Source organism: Pleuronectes platessa, chromosome 5, assembly GCF_947347685.1.
Source record: "Pleuronectes platessa chromosome 5, fPlePla1.1, whole genome shotgun sequence".
NCBI classification, from domain to species: Eukaryota; Metazoa; Chordata; class Actinopteri; order Pleuronectiformes; family Pleuronectidae; genus Pleuronectes; species Pleuronectes platessa.
Window position 1 is genome coordinate 29,234,248 of NC_070630.1, and position 18,715 is coordinate 29,252,962.

General features: G+C 39.7%; 1 protein-coding gene across 1 annotated transcript in view; it reads right to left on the minus strand.

The window, feature by feature from the left end:
* The window catches only part of fat3a (FAT atypical cadherin 3a), a 191,530-nt gene that overhangs the window by 30,690 nt on the left and 142,125 nt on the right, over positions 1 to 18,715 (minus strand). The window contains exons 13-17 of the mRNA XM_053423465.1: positions 18,407 to 18,560; positions 17,907 to 18,140; positions 16,628 to 17,020; positions 10,478 to 10,692; positions 7,611 to 7,748 (exon numbers count right to left, since the gene is read on the minus strand). Of these exons, the coding sequence (XP_053279440.1) occupies positions 7,611 to 7,748; positions 10,478 to 10,692; positions 16,628 to 17,020; positions 17,907 to 18,140; positions 18,407 to 18,560 (1,134 nt within the window). The remainder of the gene's footprint in view (positions 1 to 7,610; positions 7,749 to 10,477; positions 10,693 to 16,627; positions 17,021 to 17,906; positions 18,141 to 18,406; positions 18,561 to 18,715) is intronic.

Sequence of the window (18,715 nt, forward strand, 5' to 3'; positions counted from 1 at the left end):
GAGAGTGCAGCCGCTGAGGTCATGCAAGGAAAGAAGTCCTTAAGAAAAGCTTGAAGGAATAGAAATATTGACAAGACAACCCTCAAAAGATTCATAAAGAAAAAAGAGAAGGGGAAGTAAAATCATTAGCCTTGGGTGCAGTAGCTGAGGCAAAGAGAATATTCACAGATATGATGGAGGATGAGCTTGCCAAACACTTGAAACAACTAGCTGACCAGTTCCATGGCCTTGCACCAGTTAAGTTCCGTGAACTGGCATTTCAATACGCAGAGAAAAACAATATCCCTGTTCCTGCCAATTGGTCAGAGAAACAATGTGCAGGTAAGCTAGGGTGTGCAAGAGATCACATGAATCATAATAATCATAAATGTGCTTAATTGACCAATCCCCATGATTCTGTTACCAGTCCGATATTGGTTTAGGAATGTGTGGTTGTCAATCTAGGATTTTAACTATTATAACATGTGTTGTTATGATATTTTTAATCTGGAAAAAGTAAGTGGATCACTTTACCCCCTTGATTACTCTGGTCTGTCTCATTTTAAACAATCATATTGGGTTTTCAAGATGGCGGCATGAGGGAAGGTCACGTTCGGGAGAGCTGCTGCGCTTATTAGCTAATTTATTCACTTAACCCTACAAAAATAGCACTCCAACCTCTTAATGGTTCATTAGCCTAACATTAACATTGACAGCTATTTTCTGAGGCATCCGACAGCATGCCACGTAAAAGAAATCAAGCTCCCGATGATGCTGAGCACAGCCAGCAGGCTGTCGAGGTCCATGCGGGAGCTAGCATCATAGCCGACACCGGAGCCGAGGCTAGCTTACGGGCGCTTCGCGAAGCGGTGGGTGAAATTACAGCCAACATCTCTAGAGTCATCGACATAAAACTCGGCCCACTGTCAGAGCTCTTAAAAATACACAGAGAAGAATTGGACAGCCATGAGAAGCGGATAACCGAGGCCGAGCAGAGGATTTCAGCGCTGGAGGACGTCACAGACCCGGTGGACGGAAAGTTGAAAGCTCTGGAGAAGTTGGTGTGTGAATTAAGCGAGCGGTCCGACGACCTGGAGAACAGAGGACGACGCAAAAACATCCGTATCATCGGACTCCCAGAGGAGGCTGAAGGAGATGAGCCGACTCAGTTCTTTGAGGCTTGGCTCCCTAAAATCCTTCACATTGAAACGAAGTCGGGCCGCGTGAAGATGGAGAGAGCACTGCGCTCGCTGGCCCCAAAGCCCCCCTCCACCCAGAGACCGCGGCCGGTGCTGGTCAGGTTCCACAACTATCAGGATAAACAGCGTGTGATGAATGCGTCGTGGGAGATGGGAAGGAAAAATCAAGCGCTGAAACATGAGGACGCGACGGTGATGATATTTCAGGACTTTTCAGCTTCCGTTCTCCGCAGGAGAAAGGGATACGACGGAGTGAAGAAACAGCTGAGAGCGCTCAGTGCTGATTACAGGCAGGTGTTCCCCGCGTCACTGAGAGTCACCTGTCGCGGATCCACCAAGATGTTTCACGACCCAGTGGAGAAATACATCCAGTCACTGAAGTTTTGCAGTTAGATAATGGATATGCATTACACTTGATTTGGAGCACTGATGATGTCTTTTAGCTTTGTAGGATCACTATAAGCAATGCTTCCGGATTTCCCGGATAGATATCTTTCTTTTGTTGCTAGAGAAGCCTTTCGCTCGAGCTCCTCCAAGTTTAGGAGAAGGACAGTGTGTACATTTTATGCCAGTGTTAGGCAGAGGGTGCCTTAGATGCACTATTTTTTGTTATAACCTTTATAATGTTCTGTTTTTGATTTTGTTCTGTTCGGCTCACATCATAATGGATTACATTACAGGCAATGTGTTCAGGCAATATTTTAGTCCATAGCCCATGATCACGTCAGCTTTGAAGCTATGCACTTGGAACGTAAACGGTGTTCATACACCTGTCAAACGGAAAAAGGTTCTAACTTATCTTAAAAAGGAATGTGATGACATAGCGCTATTGCAAGAGAAACATTTAAACGACAGTGAACATCTGAAATTACAACAAGGAGGTTTTGGACAGGTTTATTGTTCATCTTTTACTTCAAGGAGTCGAGGCGTGGCCATTTTAATCCAGAGGAATGTACCATTTAAACTGTACAAAAGACACAGCAGGTTGTTATGTGATTGTGAGAGGCATACTACATGGGGAATAAATTGCTATAATGAATATTTACAACCCACTTGGATACCCAAGTGACCTTCTTACTTCTTCTTTCTCTAAAGTGATAGATCTTAATGTCAGAAACACGTTTATTTGAGGAGATTTTAATTGCCATTTAAATCCTATCATGGACAAATCTCCACCTGGTAAATTATCCCTTTTACCTCAAGCTAAAACGATCTCAGCACTTTGTGAGGACCTAGACTATGCAGATGTGGGGATAGCCCAACATATTGCTGAGAAAGGATATACCTTTTTCTCAAATGTTCACAAATCCTATACCAGGATCGACTATTTCTTTCTCCCGAGAACTCTACTGCCGTCAGTTATCTCCAGCTCTATAGGAAATATAGTTATTTCTGATCATGCTGCTGTGTTCATACAATATCATTTAGAGAACCCAGTCAACCAAACCAGACATTGGAAGTTCAACCCTTCTATCCTAACAGACAGCAAGTTCTCATCTGTACAGAAACTTAAGGAGATTTCTTCACTTCGGTGTGCTTTAAAGGTAAAATCAGACTTGCCAAACAAAAAATGTACGAACATGGAGATAAAGCTGGGAAATATATATTCAGTAGTGAATTCTACAAAGAGTTCTGTGATTTACTGATTGACCCACTTCTAAATATGTTTAATGACTCTTTTAAGAGAGGCGTTTTGCCACAGTCTTTGAGAGAAGCGCACATCTCTCTAATTTAAAAAAAAGGTAAAATCCCAGGCCTATCTCCTTATTGAATACTGATCTGAAACTCTTCTCCAAAATACTAGCAACAAGACTAGAAGGCTTACTCCCTATTCTTATAAATGATGACCAAACTGGATTCATTAAAGGTCGTAATTCATACAATAATATGCACAGATTATTAAACACAATTCAGGTTTTTCAACAGCAGTCTTTGAATGGTGTAGTGCTTTCTTTGGACGCTGAGAAGGCGTTCGATCGCGTAGAGATGCCATACCTGTTTTTTACACTACACAAATTTGGCCTGAGTGAACATTTTATAAACTGGATAAAGTTACTTTATACAAATCCCCTGTCTGCAGTGCTTACCAATGTGTTGCAATCTTCTAACTTTCAAATTTTTTGAGGTACAAGGCAAGGGTGTCCTCTGTCACCCCTGCTCTTTGCCTTAGCAATTGAGCCACTTGCTGAGGCTATCAGGATAAATGAAAACATACATGGTCTCACCTTGGCCACTAGACAAAACAAGATGACTCTTTATGCTGACGACGTCTTGATTGTTTTGACTGAACCTGAGGTATCTATTCAAACCCTTATTGAGACCATTAATATGTTCAGTACTTTTTCTGGTTACATAATACATTTTAATAAAACGGAAGTGATGCCATTAGGCTGTCTGAAACAGATACCTAAAACCCCATCTCCCTTCCCGTTTAAATGGTCGCCAGAAGGTTTTGTCTATTTGGGAATACGTGTAACACCCTCGTTTGAACAGCTATACAAAGCAAATTTCCCACCCATATTTGAGCGTATAAGGCTAGACCTAGAAAGATGGAATACCCTCCCAATTTCCTGGTTAGGCCGTGTCGCATTTCTAAAAATGAACGTTCTCCCTAGGCTACTTTACCCCATACCTCCATAAGACTATCCAACAGTTAAATAGTTGGTTTAGCTCCTTTATATGGTCTAAGAAGAAAGCATGCCTGAAAATAGCTACGCTATGTCTTCCATCCTCAGAGGGGGGTCTCGATCTCCCGGACATTAGAACATTTCAGCTTAGTGTTCATTTGCATATCATAGCTGACTGGGTGCATAATAAGTCCACGTCTCTCTGGTTGGATGTAGAAAGTTCAATGTCTAAACACCCTTTAGTTAATCTTCTGTTTATTAGGAAAAATACATTTTTGAAGTCTGCTTGTACTAACCCTATTACAATCTCCACAGTTAAGGCATGGTATGCCATTAGAAAATTAGAGGGCAGATCTCGATTCACATCTGTATTCACTCCAATATGTGACAATCCTGACTTCCCCCCTGGACTAATGGACAATAACTTTCGGATTTGGGAAAATAAAAGAATATCTACTTTACACAAACTATTGGAAGGCTCTACCATGATGTCTTTTAGTCAGTTGAAAACGAAATATGATATTCCAAAACAGGATTTCTTTCGATATTTGCAAGTGAGAGATTTTGTCATGAAGGAAACCTCAATCCTTCAGTGTCAGGATATCTCACGCCTAGAGAGAAAGCTCTTTTTGAAAAAATCTGGCAGTTCTATTAGCCTATTCTATAATATCCTTAAGGAGTATAACATCACAAATACCTCCTCTCTGAAGGGCTTATGGGAAAGGGAACTTAATGTTAGGATAACAGATGATGACTGGAAGGATGCTTGGAAAAGTGCTAAAATACTGAATGTCTGTAACCGAGTGAGAGCTATGCAACTGAAGCTCCTACACAGGGTTCATATCTCTCCCTCTCAACGTCATAAATACAACCCTAATACATCTCCACTGTGCCCCGAGTGTAAGATAGAATCTGGGGGTCTGACACATTGTTTGTGGGATTGTAGAAAAATACAGCAGTTTTGGCAGGTCATAGGGCAGGAAATTAATAAGATTCTGTCTATTAACAGTAATAATAACCCTTTATACCTGCTACTTGGTATATCTGACATGTCCATCACTGACAAATTTAAAAGAAGACTTTATCAGACAGCTTTTTGTGCTAGAAAGTGTATTCTTTTAAATTGGATCACAGATAAAGCTCCATCTAAGGCTCAGTGGCAAAGGGTTGTATTTGAATATGTTGTGTTGGACCATTTGACATGTAAACTTCACAGCAATGATGATGCCTTTCGTAAAAAATGGGAACCCTTTCTGTCATATGTTGGTCTGAATGTTTCCACCATTCTCACAAGAGGGTTTGTATCATAGCTCAGAATGCTCTGCCTCAAAAGAGGCACTCTGTTTTACCATTTAATTTATTTACTTTTATTTCTGTATACTTTTATTTTACTTATCTGTTTTAAATTTGTTCTTACTTGTATAGGACATGACCCCTGAATCTTCTGCCTGTATGGATTTGAATATGTGTGTGAGCCAAATGTTTGTCTTGTTTTTGTTTTGTTTTGTGTTGTATTACCTGTTGGAAAACTAATAAACATATATGTAAAAAAAAAAAGATATATATATATATATATATTTTCACTGCTCTTTTAGCTGAAGACATCCTGATCATTTCCATTGCTAGGAAACATCCTGAATTAATGGGAAATGTGTACATTTTACCGATATATCATTTACGCTCACCTAGAGGGGAGCAAATGTAAAAAATGTCTCACATTACCCCGCTCTACCCTACTCGTAAGCCCCGATGAGATGGAAATTGCACCAAATGTTGTTATTTGTTCTGCAGGCTAAACAGGAATTTTTCCACTATCGTATCGTTTCCACGTGATGTATCTACATATAGGAGTCTTGGTATGTAGCCTTGGTTCTTGGCGGAGTCTATCTAAAAAAGAAGTTCCCAAGATCACGCAGAAGTTGAGGGTCCTTTAATTGAGATTTTAGGGAAGCGTTCTAGCCTATCAAAAAGAGCCTTCTCCAATGCTTATGGAGAGCCATTCCCCACAGTCAGTCCAGAGAAAGTGTTGTTGATGTGCACTGCTTTGCATGTTGCAAGGACAAAGCAACCACTCAAGCCTGAAACATGCTTCTGCGACTGCGTCTGCGTCTTTTCACGCCGCTGTGGCGCAAGACTCGTTGTCATTCATGCTTCCCCAACCGTTGCGCATCTTACAAAGCAATTCCGCTCCAGAACACTAGGCGGAGTAATGCTTTTTGTCGAAGACGACCTGAGAGACGCCTTCTTTCTTCTTCATCGATTGTTTATTTACATAGCTACTGCGGCTCCTTGTAGCCTTTTTCAGGCGGACAAATACGCCAGTCAGTGACGGGTTATACAAGTGGACATACTTTCGGATCTCTTCTGCCAAACGCTCTTCTATTTGGTCCATATTCATTCTTCTAAATCTCCCGTTGTTTCTGCCTGTATTATGGGGCATGAAACCGGAAATGCAGCTCCAGAAGGGATGTAGAGCAGACCAATCACAGCCTTGCGGACTGAGTGAGTCAAGCTCTTCGCTAGCTGTTAGGTGTAGACCTTGAATAGCATCCTCAAATGAAGATTTCCGTGCCCAGGAGTTGCCCGGCTTGTCACTGACCCTTCTGAGTCCTCCCATGAAAGGAATTGTACTTTCTTGATTCTTGTTGTTCTTGGTTTGTACCCTCGGGGTTAAATGCACTTATTGTAACTCGCTTTAGATAAAAGCGTCAGCTAAATGAAATGTGATCTAAAAATCTGGTGAGGTCAAACATGTTTGAGTTTTCTTGTGTGGGTTGCTGAGGCGTAGAGAATGGTTTGGGTTGACGTATAGCAAGGCTTGGATATGCCCCTTTACTGTAAACTCTTGTATCAGGACCCTGTAGAATGATAATTTCTTTTCCAGGGATCTTTTGATGACAAACAAAGAAGTTCTAAGTAGCAGATAAAAACCATGATGATTAGTTGATATATTTGTTCCTTTGAGTACACACACACATACACATCTGGCATGCTGCTCCTTCTTCAAAAAACCTGCTGCTGCATATTTTTCTGTTTCCCTTCCTGCACACAGTGAAAACATGTAACAGAAGCAACTAAACAGTATTCTAGTGCCTGACATGTATAAAAAGATTAATGTCAGTAATAAACAACTATGACCTGCAGAGGAAATAGAGGAAGATGTATAGAAATTAGTTGATGAAACATATGTAAACACACACACACACAGCACAGGAAGCGAGAGAGAAGAGAAAGCTGCTGCTCTGTGTGTGATAACCTCAAACACACTTTCATCAGTGAAAAGCTTTGATCCACCACACGCCCCTTCACTCTCTTTCTGAGCATGCTCAGCCGGCTCATCGGCTATTCTCATGAATACTTTATGATAGGTATATGAACATTTCTGTTTTCAAGCACTGTGGAGAAGGAGATGAGGAAAAAGCAGAGGATGAGAACCAAGAGTGAAAAACAAGTCAGACAAGGGAGATTGGTTCAGGCCTGCTGCAAATCAGCTAAAAAAGCAGAGCTGCTAAGCAATAACCTACTAAGTAAAACAAAGTAAGAAGCTAGATTTTTGTGGCCATTATGACCTTGCAGATTATAACAATGCAGCTTGCAGGTTGATATACAGTATATCATGAAAAGCGAAGCTACAAGGTAACACGTTGTTCATCTTTGTTCACACTCTGTAAAGCCAGTGTCTGTGTTCGAAACATTTGTTCGATCCGTTTTATAAAAATAGAAAGATTGCAACACAGAACAGTGAAGCCAAAATATCTTGATCTGCCCATGTAAGAACCGTGTGTATGTGTATGTGTGTCCTCACTGTCTCATGGTCCAGTTGCTTGTTGACCTTGATGACCCCACTGAGTGGGTCAATGAAGAACTGGTTGTCTCTGTCTCCACTTACAATGGAGTAGAGGATGGCTCCATTCAGTTGACTGTCCGCATCCTCTGCTAATAGCTACAAACACAGCAACACAGTAGCATGAGTATATACAGCAGTCACACCACTTGTTCCTTTCTTACATTTATTAAAAAAATTATATGATGAAGTACTTTTCATATATATTGCATTACCATTTACAAAACCGTCTCCTTTGTAAAGATCAGGTTTAACTTAATCCAAACTTAACCAAGCTAAACTTCTGTGGCGATCAGAATAGTCTGTGAACTCAGGCTACAATATACTCTGGCAATGGATGTAATAGTTTTACAATGCAAAGGCAACACCTTTTTTAAATAAGACTGAACAGATAACAGCAGAGCAAAAGATTCAGGCAGTTTAAAATAATAGAACACTATCAAGGCTCTGCTTTCACTTGTTGCTTTATAAATACAAAACACTCACAATTAAGAGGATTTTCTAAATAAATGCCTTTCAAAGATATAAAGGTATATTTCACTACCTATGGACGCCCTTTATTGCAGACATTCTGACTTGTTATAGCAGAAAACGCACTCGTGGAATGAAAAATTTGATTGATGGCTGCATTCCATTAAGGTAAGACAGTCCCAGGTCTCAGACATTGTGCATTCTCAGTTGCTGACGTGGTTTACTTGGAAATTTATTGGAATGGCGCAGATATTATTGCCATTATTTATAGCTTTGCTTTCTCTGAGAAAATGTCTGCTGTGAAAAAAGTATGATACAACGTAAGTTTAAGATACTTTATCATAATTTATTATCTATCCTCACCTAACATTGGGCATCATGATAACCTATATTATGAGGTTGATTATTAACTGTGGTGCCGTTATTAACCAGAAACATCTTCAGAATCATGAATAAAGTATTGGATATGCTACAAGAGGAAACATTTACACCTGCTGGTAAATGTGATGATGATCATAGCAAATTTAGCATTGGAAAAGTTCAAACGAAAAGCCACATCATAAAAAATATTAGAAGTTATCCTCAAATGTAGTGAGTGTATATGTATGGCCTGAATGAGAACATTACTGAATTTGTTGAAGAACTATTTGTTACTGTAACCATCCTATGAACCTTTTCTCTCTCGTCAGCCAGGTTTAGGTCAATAACATTCTTGTATTGATTAGTTTCTTGTCTCAATGGAACTCTGATCAAAGATTAAAAGCTGCAGGTATGACAGCATAGTGATGAGCAGTCATGCAACTATTTCATTGAGTATGAATATATAGAAATTGTTTCAGCTGCTACGATTTGTTACAGAACCCAGGCTTTGCTACATGTATGGACAATAAACTCTGTTGAATACATAAAAAAAAAAGTGCCTAATGAAACATTCAAAGTATAGATTAACATGAAATTGTTCTGTCATACAGCCGCCAAGCTCAAACAAAAGAAACATGGAAACGTTTGGATAACAAAATTAAAACTGTAAAGATAGATCTAAAGAAAAGGGGACGATCCAACAAAAGCATTAAACTTCTTTTGTAATGTAATCTAGTAAAAATTCGGAAGGAAATCTGACAGTGGAGCCATTAGAAACAAATAAGCGTATTATAAAGTTTTATGAATCAGAATCAGAAACTGAGTTTATGCCAGGTAGGTTGGATCCTGATCATGGTTGCAGCTGATTGTGGAGGTGGATCATGTTGGAAGCTGTTGTTGCTGCTTCCTTTGTCTCATTTTCTTCTGTATGAATACATTGACACACTTCTCCATCATGTTACAAACTGTTTCTTCTAATCAATGTTTGGAATACTGTTATTTTGTTCATTTACACGCGGCATCTACTGGATTTCTGCCCTGTTAATGTTTTTTTAGAAATTTGAACAATTGTACAAATCAGAATGCCCTCAAGCCTCAGAAGGGACAGATTTCTTGGTCAGCTTCAAGTCCAGACCCTGATAGAAGATGCAAGGGAGATTAGATAAAGGTTTATTATGGGATGCAGGCTATCCAAAATTATTGCCGATCGTACTATACCACATCCTTATGTCCTACCTATTGAATTTAACAAGACATTACAAGATAAATTATAAATTATATTATTGAAAATGTATGAAGAATCTCATTAGAATTTTTCATTTGAAGAAGTGGTCGCCATTTACTTCAATTATTTGATTATTCGATTTGACCGCAACACTGTTTACCCATGAAACTCCAGAAGTCTTTTGTGGACTTAAACAGTTCATCCACCCCTCTATCTGCATAGTGGTGAGTAGATAATAATTGAATTTACATTTTTGGGAGAACTATCTCTTTAAGAAGCTGATTGGGGAAGAACATGCTTAAAAGGGAAGCATTTAAGCAGGATATATCAAAGTGAAGTTGCTTCAATACCACTGGTTGATAAGTAAAGGTACAACGTTAGGGATTGTCCAACAATTTTGGAAATAATTTGTTCTATTTCCGAGATTTACGACTTTAGACTCCTGCATGCCAGGATGATGACTGCTCTATCTTGGAGAAAAATGGATGTGCTATCAATGCATATAGGATGAAAGAGATCGCATTTTGTATTGTACTGGAGAGACTTAAATAATTAAGAGTTTTTTTTAAATGAACTTCTCCAGGTTTGAATTTGATTTTTTTTTTTATGGTTTTGGTTGTTTAAATTTTTGATTTGTCTAATTGATGGGTTCTTGATTAGAAAAAAAGAAGTCGTGCTATTTGGATCTTAATTTGTGCAAGACATCTGGACCACTTTCATGCTCAGGTCTTCCACACTTTCAGGGAGAGTTTTACTATGTTGCTGAGATTACCTGGACTACAGATTCTCCAATGTTGGCATCCTCGGACACCACTGCACTATAGACATCATGGTTAAACATGGGTGCATTATCGTTGACATCTGTCAGGTTTATGTTCACTGTAGAAATTGCACTCAGTGGCGGTGTGCCACCATCACGAGCTTCCACCGTCAGGAAGTAGTCCCTGCAGGTCTCGTAGTCCAGAGATTGGGCAATTAAAATGGCACCTGAGGAAGTTGAGGAGTGAGAGGAAATATAAATATACATTTGATCATATGTAAATAGTACAGGTTAAATGCACAAGGGGTGTTTTTTATATTTAAGTTCTATTGACAAATGGAAATCATATCCAACTCTTGTTTGTTGCTATTACTGATGATCGCCAGTGCAAAATTGGTCAAGGTTATCTGGGTTAGATTTGCATTCTATTTTTGCTGACTGATCAGCAAAGACATCTCTGATATGTATAATGCTGTGGGAAACTTTTAAAGGACACATATCGGCTAAAAACAAGCTTGGTGCTCCAATTTTCCTTATTGTACTCTGTACTGTCCAAATTAGCCTTCTAGTGCTGCAGCACTGCTTCACTTTACAATAATAATAATACATAGCACTTATATATTGCTTTCAAAGTTCCCAATGATGCTTTACAGTGGATATAAAAAGTCTACACACCCCTGTTCAATTTCAAGGTTTTTGTGATGTAAACAAATGAGACAAAGATAAATCCTGTCAAAACTTTTTCCACCTTTAATGTGACCTATAACGTGAACAATTTAACAAACAAACTGAAATCTTCCAGGAGGAAAAATAAAAAATAAAAAACTTACAATAACCTGGTTGCAGAAGTGTGCACACCCTTAACATAATACTTTGTTGAAGCACCTTTTGATTTTATTACAGCACTCAGTCTTTTGGGGTAGGAGTCTAATAGCATGGCATATCTTGACTTGGCAATATTTGCCCACTCTTATTTGCAAAAGGGCTCCAAATCTGTCGGATTGCGAAGGAGTCTCCTGTGCACAGCCCTCTTCCTATCACCCCCCAGATGCTCAATTGGAATCAGGTCTGGGGTCTGGCTGGGTCATTCCAAAACATGAATCTTCTGATGAAGCCATGCATTTGTTGATTTGGATTTATGCTTTGGGTCGTTGTCGTGCTGATAGGTGAAATTCCTCTTCATCTTCATCTTTCGAACGGAAGCCTGAAGGTTTTGTGCCAAAACTGACTGGTATTTTTTAACTGTTCATAATTCCCTCCACCTTGACTAGGCCCCTGTTCCAGCTGAAGTAAAACAGCCCCAAAGCATGATGCTGCCACCACCATGCATCACTGTGGGTATGGTGTTCTTTGGGTGAATGTGCAGTGTTGTTTTTGCGCCAAACAAACCTTTTGGAATTATGGCCAAAAAGTTCAACCTTGGTTTCATCAGACCATAACACATTTTCCCACATGCTTTTTGGAGACTTCATGTATGATTTTAAAAGTTTAGCCAGGTTTGGATGTTTTTCTTGGTAAGAAAAGGCTTCTGTCTTGCCACCCTACCTCATGGCCCAAACATACGAAGAATACGGAAGATTGTTGTCACATGTGGTACACAGCCAGTCCTTGCCAGAAATTCCTGCAGGTCCTTTAATGTTGCTGTCGGCCTCTTGGAAGTCTCCCTGACCAGTTTTCTTCTTGTCCTTTCATCAATTTTGGAGGGATGTCCAGTTCTTGGTAATTTCACTGTTGTGCCATATTTTCTCCACTTGATGATGGCTGTCTTCACTGTGTTCCGTGGTATATCTAATACCTCTGAAATTATTTTGTACCCTTCTCCTGACCGATACCTTTCATCAATGAGACCCCTCTGATGATTTGGAAGCTCTCTGCGGACCATGGCTCTGGCTGTAAGTTGCAACTAAGAGAGTGTCAGGAAAATCCTACTAGAACAGCTAAACTTTATTTAGGATTAATCAGAGTCACTGTAAATGATGGCAGCTGTGTACTGACTACTATTTAACATGAGTTTGAATGTGATTGGTTAACTTTGAATACAGCCACATCCCCAGTTATAAGAGGGTGTGCACACTTATGCAACGACATTATTTTAGTTTTTTAGTTTTATTTTTCCCTCTAAAAGATTTCAGTTTGTTTTTTCAATTAAATTGTTCACGTTAAAGGTCACATTAAAGGTGGAAAAAGTTCAGACAGGATTTATCTTTATCTCATTTGTTTACATCACAAAAACCTTGCATTTTAACAGGGGTGTGTAGACTTTTTATATGCACTGTATATAGTGGGGGATAAGATGGTGAAACTATTATTATACTCTTTAAAATCAATAAAAAAAAAAAAAACGTCAGGTATAATATGAAAAAAAATTAAAATAAAAAAAAAAAAGAAAATGGGGACGGGGGGTTTAGCTGGGGAAGGCAAGTCTGAAGAGGTGGGTTCTGAGGGTCTTTTGGAAAGACCTGTAGGGTGGGGGTGTGCTGGTGGAGGAGGTCAGAGAGGTAGGGTGGAGCCAGGTTGTTGAGGGTTTTGTAGTAAGTGACTAGAATTTGGAAGTTTAACCTGAATTTTACCTCGAGCCAGTCAGGTCATTGAGGACTTGAGTTATGTGATCAGTTGATCGGGTACTGGTAGGTAAGCGGGCGGCAGAGTTCTGGACAGTAATTTCCACAGTACAGCATATTGTAGCATATTTATAGGAAAATGTATATTTGATTGTGAAAAAATATTTGTGCGGAGTAGTGCAATTGCTAGTTCAGACATTGAAGTTGGCAAAAAAACTGTTTCTTATAAGCACAGAGAGGTGTAAAAGCCTTCTAGGCAGCAATAATGTATATGAAAAGCTCAAGTCTGGTTTTAAACCTCATCACAGCACTGAAACAGTTTTTAACGATCGGATTTTAACTGTTGATTCTGCCGTCCTGGTGTTCTTAGACCTGACAGTTACTTTTGACACTGTCCATCACACTTGTAACGTTTGGAAACTCTGTAGAAATTTAAAATACTGCACTCAGGTGGACCCAGTCCTACGCTTAAAGATAAGAGTTTCTCTGTCCACATTGGTGATTACTCCTCTGGGATGGCCCCACTTACATGTTGTGTCCTTCAAGGATCCGTTCAAGGCCTCATCCTATTCTTCCTACTGTATATATGCTGCCCCTAGCCTAAATTCTTGAGAAATAAGATTTCTCTGTCCAATATACTTGCCCTTCAATCTTAAAGTTTATTGCAGGCCCTGTTTGACTTTCTAAATCAGTGGTTCTCAAATGGGGGTACGCGTACCCCTGGGGGTACTTTAGGGCACTCCAGGGGGGTAGGTGAGTTTTTTTTTTTCATATATTTAAAATAAGCATCGATTCAAAAATCCTTAAAATTTTTATTTAATAAATATTAGTGTAAGTTCATGTACTGAATTTTATATTCAGTAGGCTATTCAGTTTCATTATCCTAAAAATCCTGAGTCTCCCCCATACCAGGATGGTTTGACCCAACCTGGCACACGCCACCTGTCATAACCTGAAATCACTGCCGCCTTGAAAACTAAAACAATGGAGTCGGAGTTGGAAGCGTAGCAGCAATGCCGCTAAAAACATGGAGGGACAAGTGCCAAAGAAGGCGAAACCAGAGACGGCAAAATTTCGTCAGAATTCACAAAAATATGTTTAATGGGATTTACTTCCAAGAGTTGCCACCCACCCAAGGCTTTGTGTAGCATATCCCACAAAAGATGGTCAAGACTTTAACTTATGTTTTCAAGTTTATTTGAGCCTTCCTTAAACAACACCGTGAGAGCTTGTGCCTCTTCGGAGGGTCGCTAAAACATAAAACTTTTCCTTTGTGAAGTAACAGATTCATAACAGGAAGTCTGTGTCTCTAACGGAAGACTTTCAAAATAAAAGCATGTAACACAAAAACGGAAAAGAAATTGTCTGACCTTGGAGCAAGCAAATATTTCACAATAAAATATCAGAAAGTCACTTTAACAATATTAACAATAACATAGATCGGATGATTGAGGAGGAGAGATTAGCAAACAATTGCTTGAAGCCAGCACATCTTCAGCAGTATCTCCAGACAAAACATGAAAGTCATGTTGGTAAGCCATCTGAGTTTTTTTAAGAGGAAACATTCTGAATTCAGGTCATCTCAAGACACGATGCGAAAAGCCTCCCCGAAGCAAACGGAAACAAGCTACCTGTCATTTATCAGGAAAAACTCCTGGAAATGTGATCTGACCCTGGCCTCCAGATGAAGTTTGCCACATCCACACTCACACAGTTTTGGGTGTGTGTGAAGCAGGATTATCCTCACCTGGGTCAGAATGCTTTGGAGCAGCTACTACCCTTTGCCTCCACATATTTATGTGAGGCCTCCTTCTCTTCAATGACTGTGATCAAATCAAAGCAAAGAAACAGACTGTGCCTGGAGAAGAGCTAATATAGATTGGATGATTTACATCCAATCTATATTATTGTTAATATTGTTGAAGTGACTTTGTTATTTTATTGTGAAATATTTGCTCGCTCCAAGGTCAGACAATTTCATTTCCCTTTTTGTATTACATGCTTTTATTTTGAAAGTTAAAGATGCAGACTTCCTGTTATGAATCTGTTATTCACAACGGACAAGCGACCCTCAAAAGTGGCACAAGCTCTCACAGTGTTGTTTAGGGAAGGCTCAAATAAACCTGAAAACATCAGTTAAAGTCTCAACCATCTTTCAGGGGGATATGCTAAACAAAGCCTTTGGTGGGTGAACATAAAACATATTCTTGTGAATACTGATGGAATTTTGCCGGCTCTGCTTTCGCTTTCTTTGGCACTTGTCCCTCCGTGTTTTCAGCAGCATTGCTGCTACGCTTCAACCCTGACTCCATTGTTTGAGTTTAAGGCGGCAGTGATGACACATGATGACAGGTGGTGTGTGCCAGGTTGGGTCAAACCATCCTGGTATGGGGGAGACTGAGGGTTTTTAGGCTAAGGAAATTGCATAGCCTACTGAATATCAAATTCAGTTCAAGAACTTACACTTATATTTTATTGAATATTTATTAAATAACAATTTAAAAGATTTTTGAATGGGTGCTTATTTAAAATATATACATAAAAAAAAATCTCATGTACCCCCTGGAGTGCCTTCAAGTACCCCCAGGGGTACGCATTCCCCCATTTGATTTGCCTGCAGCTCTTCAAAAATGCTGTCATTCACCTCATGACAGGAAAGAAAAAAAGAGACCATAAAACACCTGTGTTGCACTCCCTCCACTGTATTCTTGATTATCACAGGATTGATTTGAAAGTTGTATTGTTCACTTTTAAAACTCCTAATGGACTGGAACTGTCTTGCCTAGCTGAACTCCTTCATGGTCACACTCCAGTTAAAGAGCTGAAATCAGCCTGCTCCTGGACTTACATAAAACGAAACACATAACCAGAGGTGATTGATTCTTTGCCCCATACTTGTGAAACAGCTTACCACTCGATAAGAGTGGCAGAGCTGCCCCTTTCTATCACATTTCAAATCATTGTTAAAAACGCCTCACTTTTGTTTTGCCTAATTTTCGATTTGAGAACGTTCTTATCCCAGTAGATTTTATTGTACATTTTATTTGAATTCAAATTATTTTACTTTCTTTCATCTTATTCTATTTGAACTACTGGTATTCAGATTTTTTTTACGTGTTGCTACTCCCATATATGCCCAGCTTCCCAATATATTGATTAAATAAGAAATTTAAATAACGATTACTTTGGGTTTGTTTGATTCGCTCGAGAGTTTATGACACATAAATTGCACTTTTTCTCACTTGAGCCCCTGCCCCCCAAATTGTCTGTGCACGTTCCCTGCTCATTGTGGTGGTTTAAGAAAAGGAAAGAAATGGAGAATAATACAGCCTCACAGTGAAAGTGACCCTAGGAATGTGATCAGTGATAGTACTATAACTATAACTAATCTCCTATGCGGAATATGGCTAACCAGTTCTTTGAACCCCTGAGATACCTGTGTCAATGGAGCTCATTTGTCAGTGGGCAATCTACTTCATTCCCCACTGGACAGCTTGGAGTGTTCATGTGTACAACAATACAACAGGAACTTGTTAAAATGTCAATGAAGAGTGAATAAAATGATGGATGACTATTGAAGAAATGTGCTTAGCACTCTCACCAGTCAGTGGGTGGATGTGGAACTTCCCGTGCTCGTTGCCTGATCGGATACTGTAAGTGATTTCAGCATTGGTTCCGATGTCCTTGCTTGCAGCATAAACTCTCAGAACTTCAGTGCCTACTCCCACATCCTCCAGCACTGTTACCATCTGGTCCCGGCGCTCAAAAACAGGAGGGTTGTCATTGATGTCAAGCACGGTGATCGTCACATTGACCAATGAAGAGAGAGGCAGCGGTGAACCCTGGTCTGAAGCAAGGACTGTAATCTGATAAGCTGACTGGACCTCACGGTCGAGAACCCGTTCCAGGACAACAATGCCTGAGGATTTATCGATGGAGAAGGAGCCTCCAGCAGAGTCAACCAGGGAATAGGCCACCATCCGGCCTGGACCTTCTGCAGAGCCACAGGAAGAGTGCCAGAAGAACAGCAGAGGTTTAAAGGGCCTCAGAATGTTTGACACAAAATACCTCATATCATTGACCTATGTCTCCCTATAATGGTGTCTGACAAATGTTTTGAATAGTTTGACCATAACATTTCATTTGCAGAAATTGGTCAGTTGTGTGAAGAGCAGGCAGGTGTTCTAAGGACTTTTAAAGTAAAGCTCTTGTTTTTCATTCATGACATAGCTTATTATGTCACTTTCCAAGCCTAATTGTGTTTTAGGAGCTGGAGCTTTGTTATCCACATTGTACTTTTTCCCAGTTTGACATTCAATACTGTTACCTTAGTCATATTTTCATCTGTGTTTGTTTGTGTATTTGTATGTCTGAGAGTTATATGTCAGATTGTTAGATAACAGAAAAACTACTTGACTGAGTGTAGGGATGTGTTATGGGGATAGGGATGAACCCATAAAATGTTGGTGCTGATCAAGCATTGGGTTTTCATTTTTTAACATTGCGAGTATGTCAAGTTTTTGTTTACTTTAAGAATCATGAATGGATCTGCATAAAAAAATGATGGCATGTTTAGGAGACTGATATCAACGATTGTGTACAATTTGGTGCAGCTCCAAATAAAAATATGGATCGAATAAATGTATGTTTAAAACTACTTTTATGGCGCATTACCATAAAACTTCCATATAAATCTGTATATAATGTATTTAATGTGGTTTCATAACGAGACTGTTGGGCAAAGGTTTGCCATTGTAGTGGAAGATTGCATTTATGGAATTATGTTTTTTTTTACAAATAAAATAGGGTAACGTCTCAATCATGACCTGAAGTAGTGGGGATAATGGCAGTAATTTCAACAATACTTATAGTTGCATCACCTTCATCAGGGTCAATAGCCTGGATACGGGTGAGCAGGGCTTTGTTGGCAGTATCTTCATAGATGCTGGCAGTGTAATGTGACAGGGTAAAGATTGGGGGGTTGTCGTTCACATCTGTCACTACCAGCTGCACCTTAGAACGACACCATTTTCCACCACCATCAGTTGCCTGGGCAATCAGGCGATAGCTGGGCATCATCTCATGGTCCAGAGTCACAGATGACTTGAGCTCACCTGATCAGATGAGACATAACATGTGAAGCATTGAGAGATGGAAGTAAAGAGTTGGACATGACAATTTGTCACACAAGTCTCCATACAAATGAATGTATGTTTAACTGTGTAAGCAGAGTGATAATATGTAGGCCTCTTATCGTTTCTCACCTGCATCTCACTCAATACTGGACTGATCATTAGAAAAAAGTTCAGGTTAACAAAAAAGTTTCATAAAGAGAAATGTCATTTTTAAGTGTGCTGTCAAAGTGAGACTCAAGCCATACCAGTGTCTGGGTTCATGCTGAAATCCTGGGAGCCAGGACCATGTAAGGAGTACTGGACCCATCCACTGACACCCAAATCCGCATCTGTAGCTCCAACCCTCAGCAGCACACTGTTGACTGGGAGGTCCTCTGGAAAGGAAGCAGTGTACACAACCTAGATACACACACACACACACACACACACACACACACACACACACACACACACACACACACACACACACACACACACACACACACACACACACACACACACACACACACACACACACACACACACAATAAATAAAGAGCGGCAGTGTATGGAAT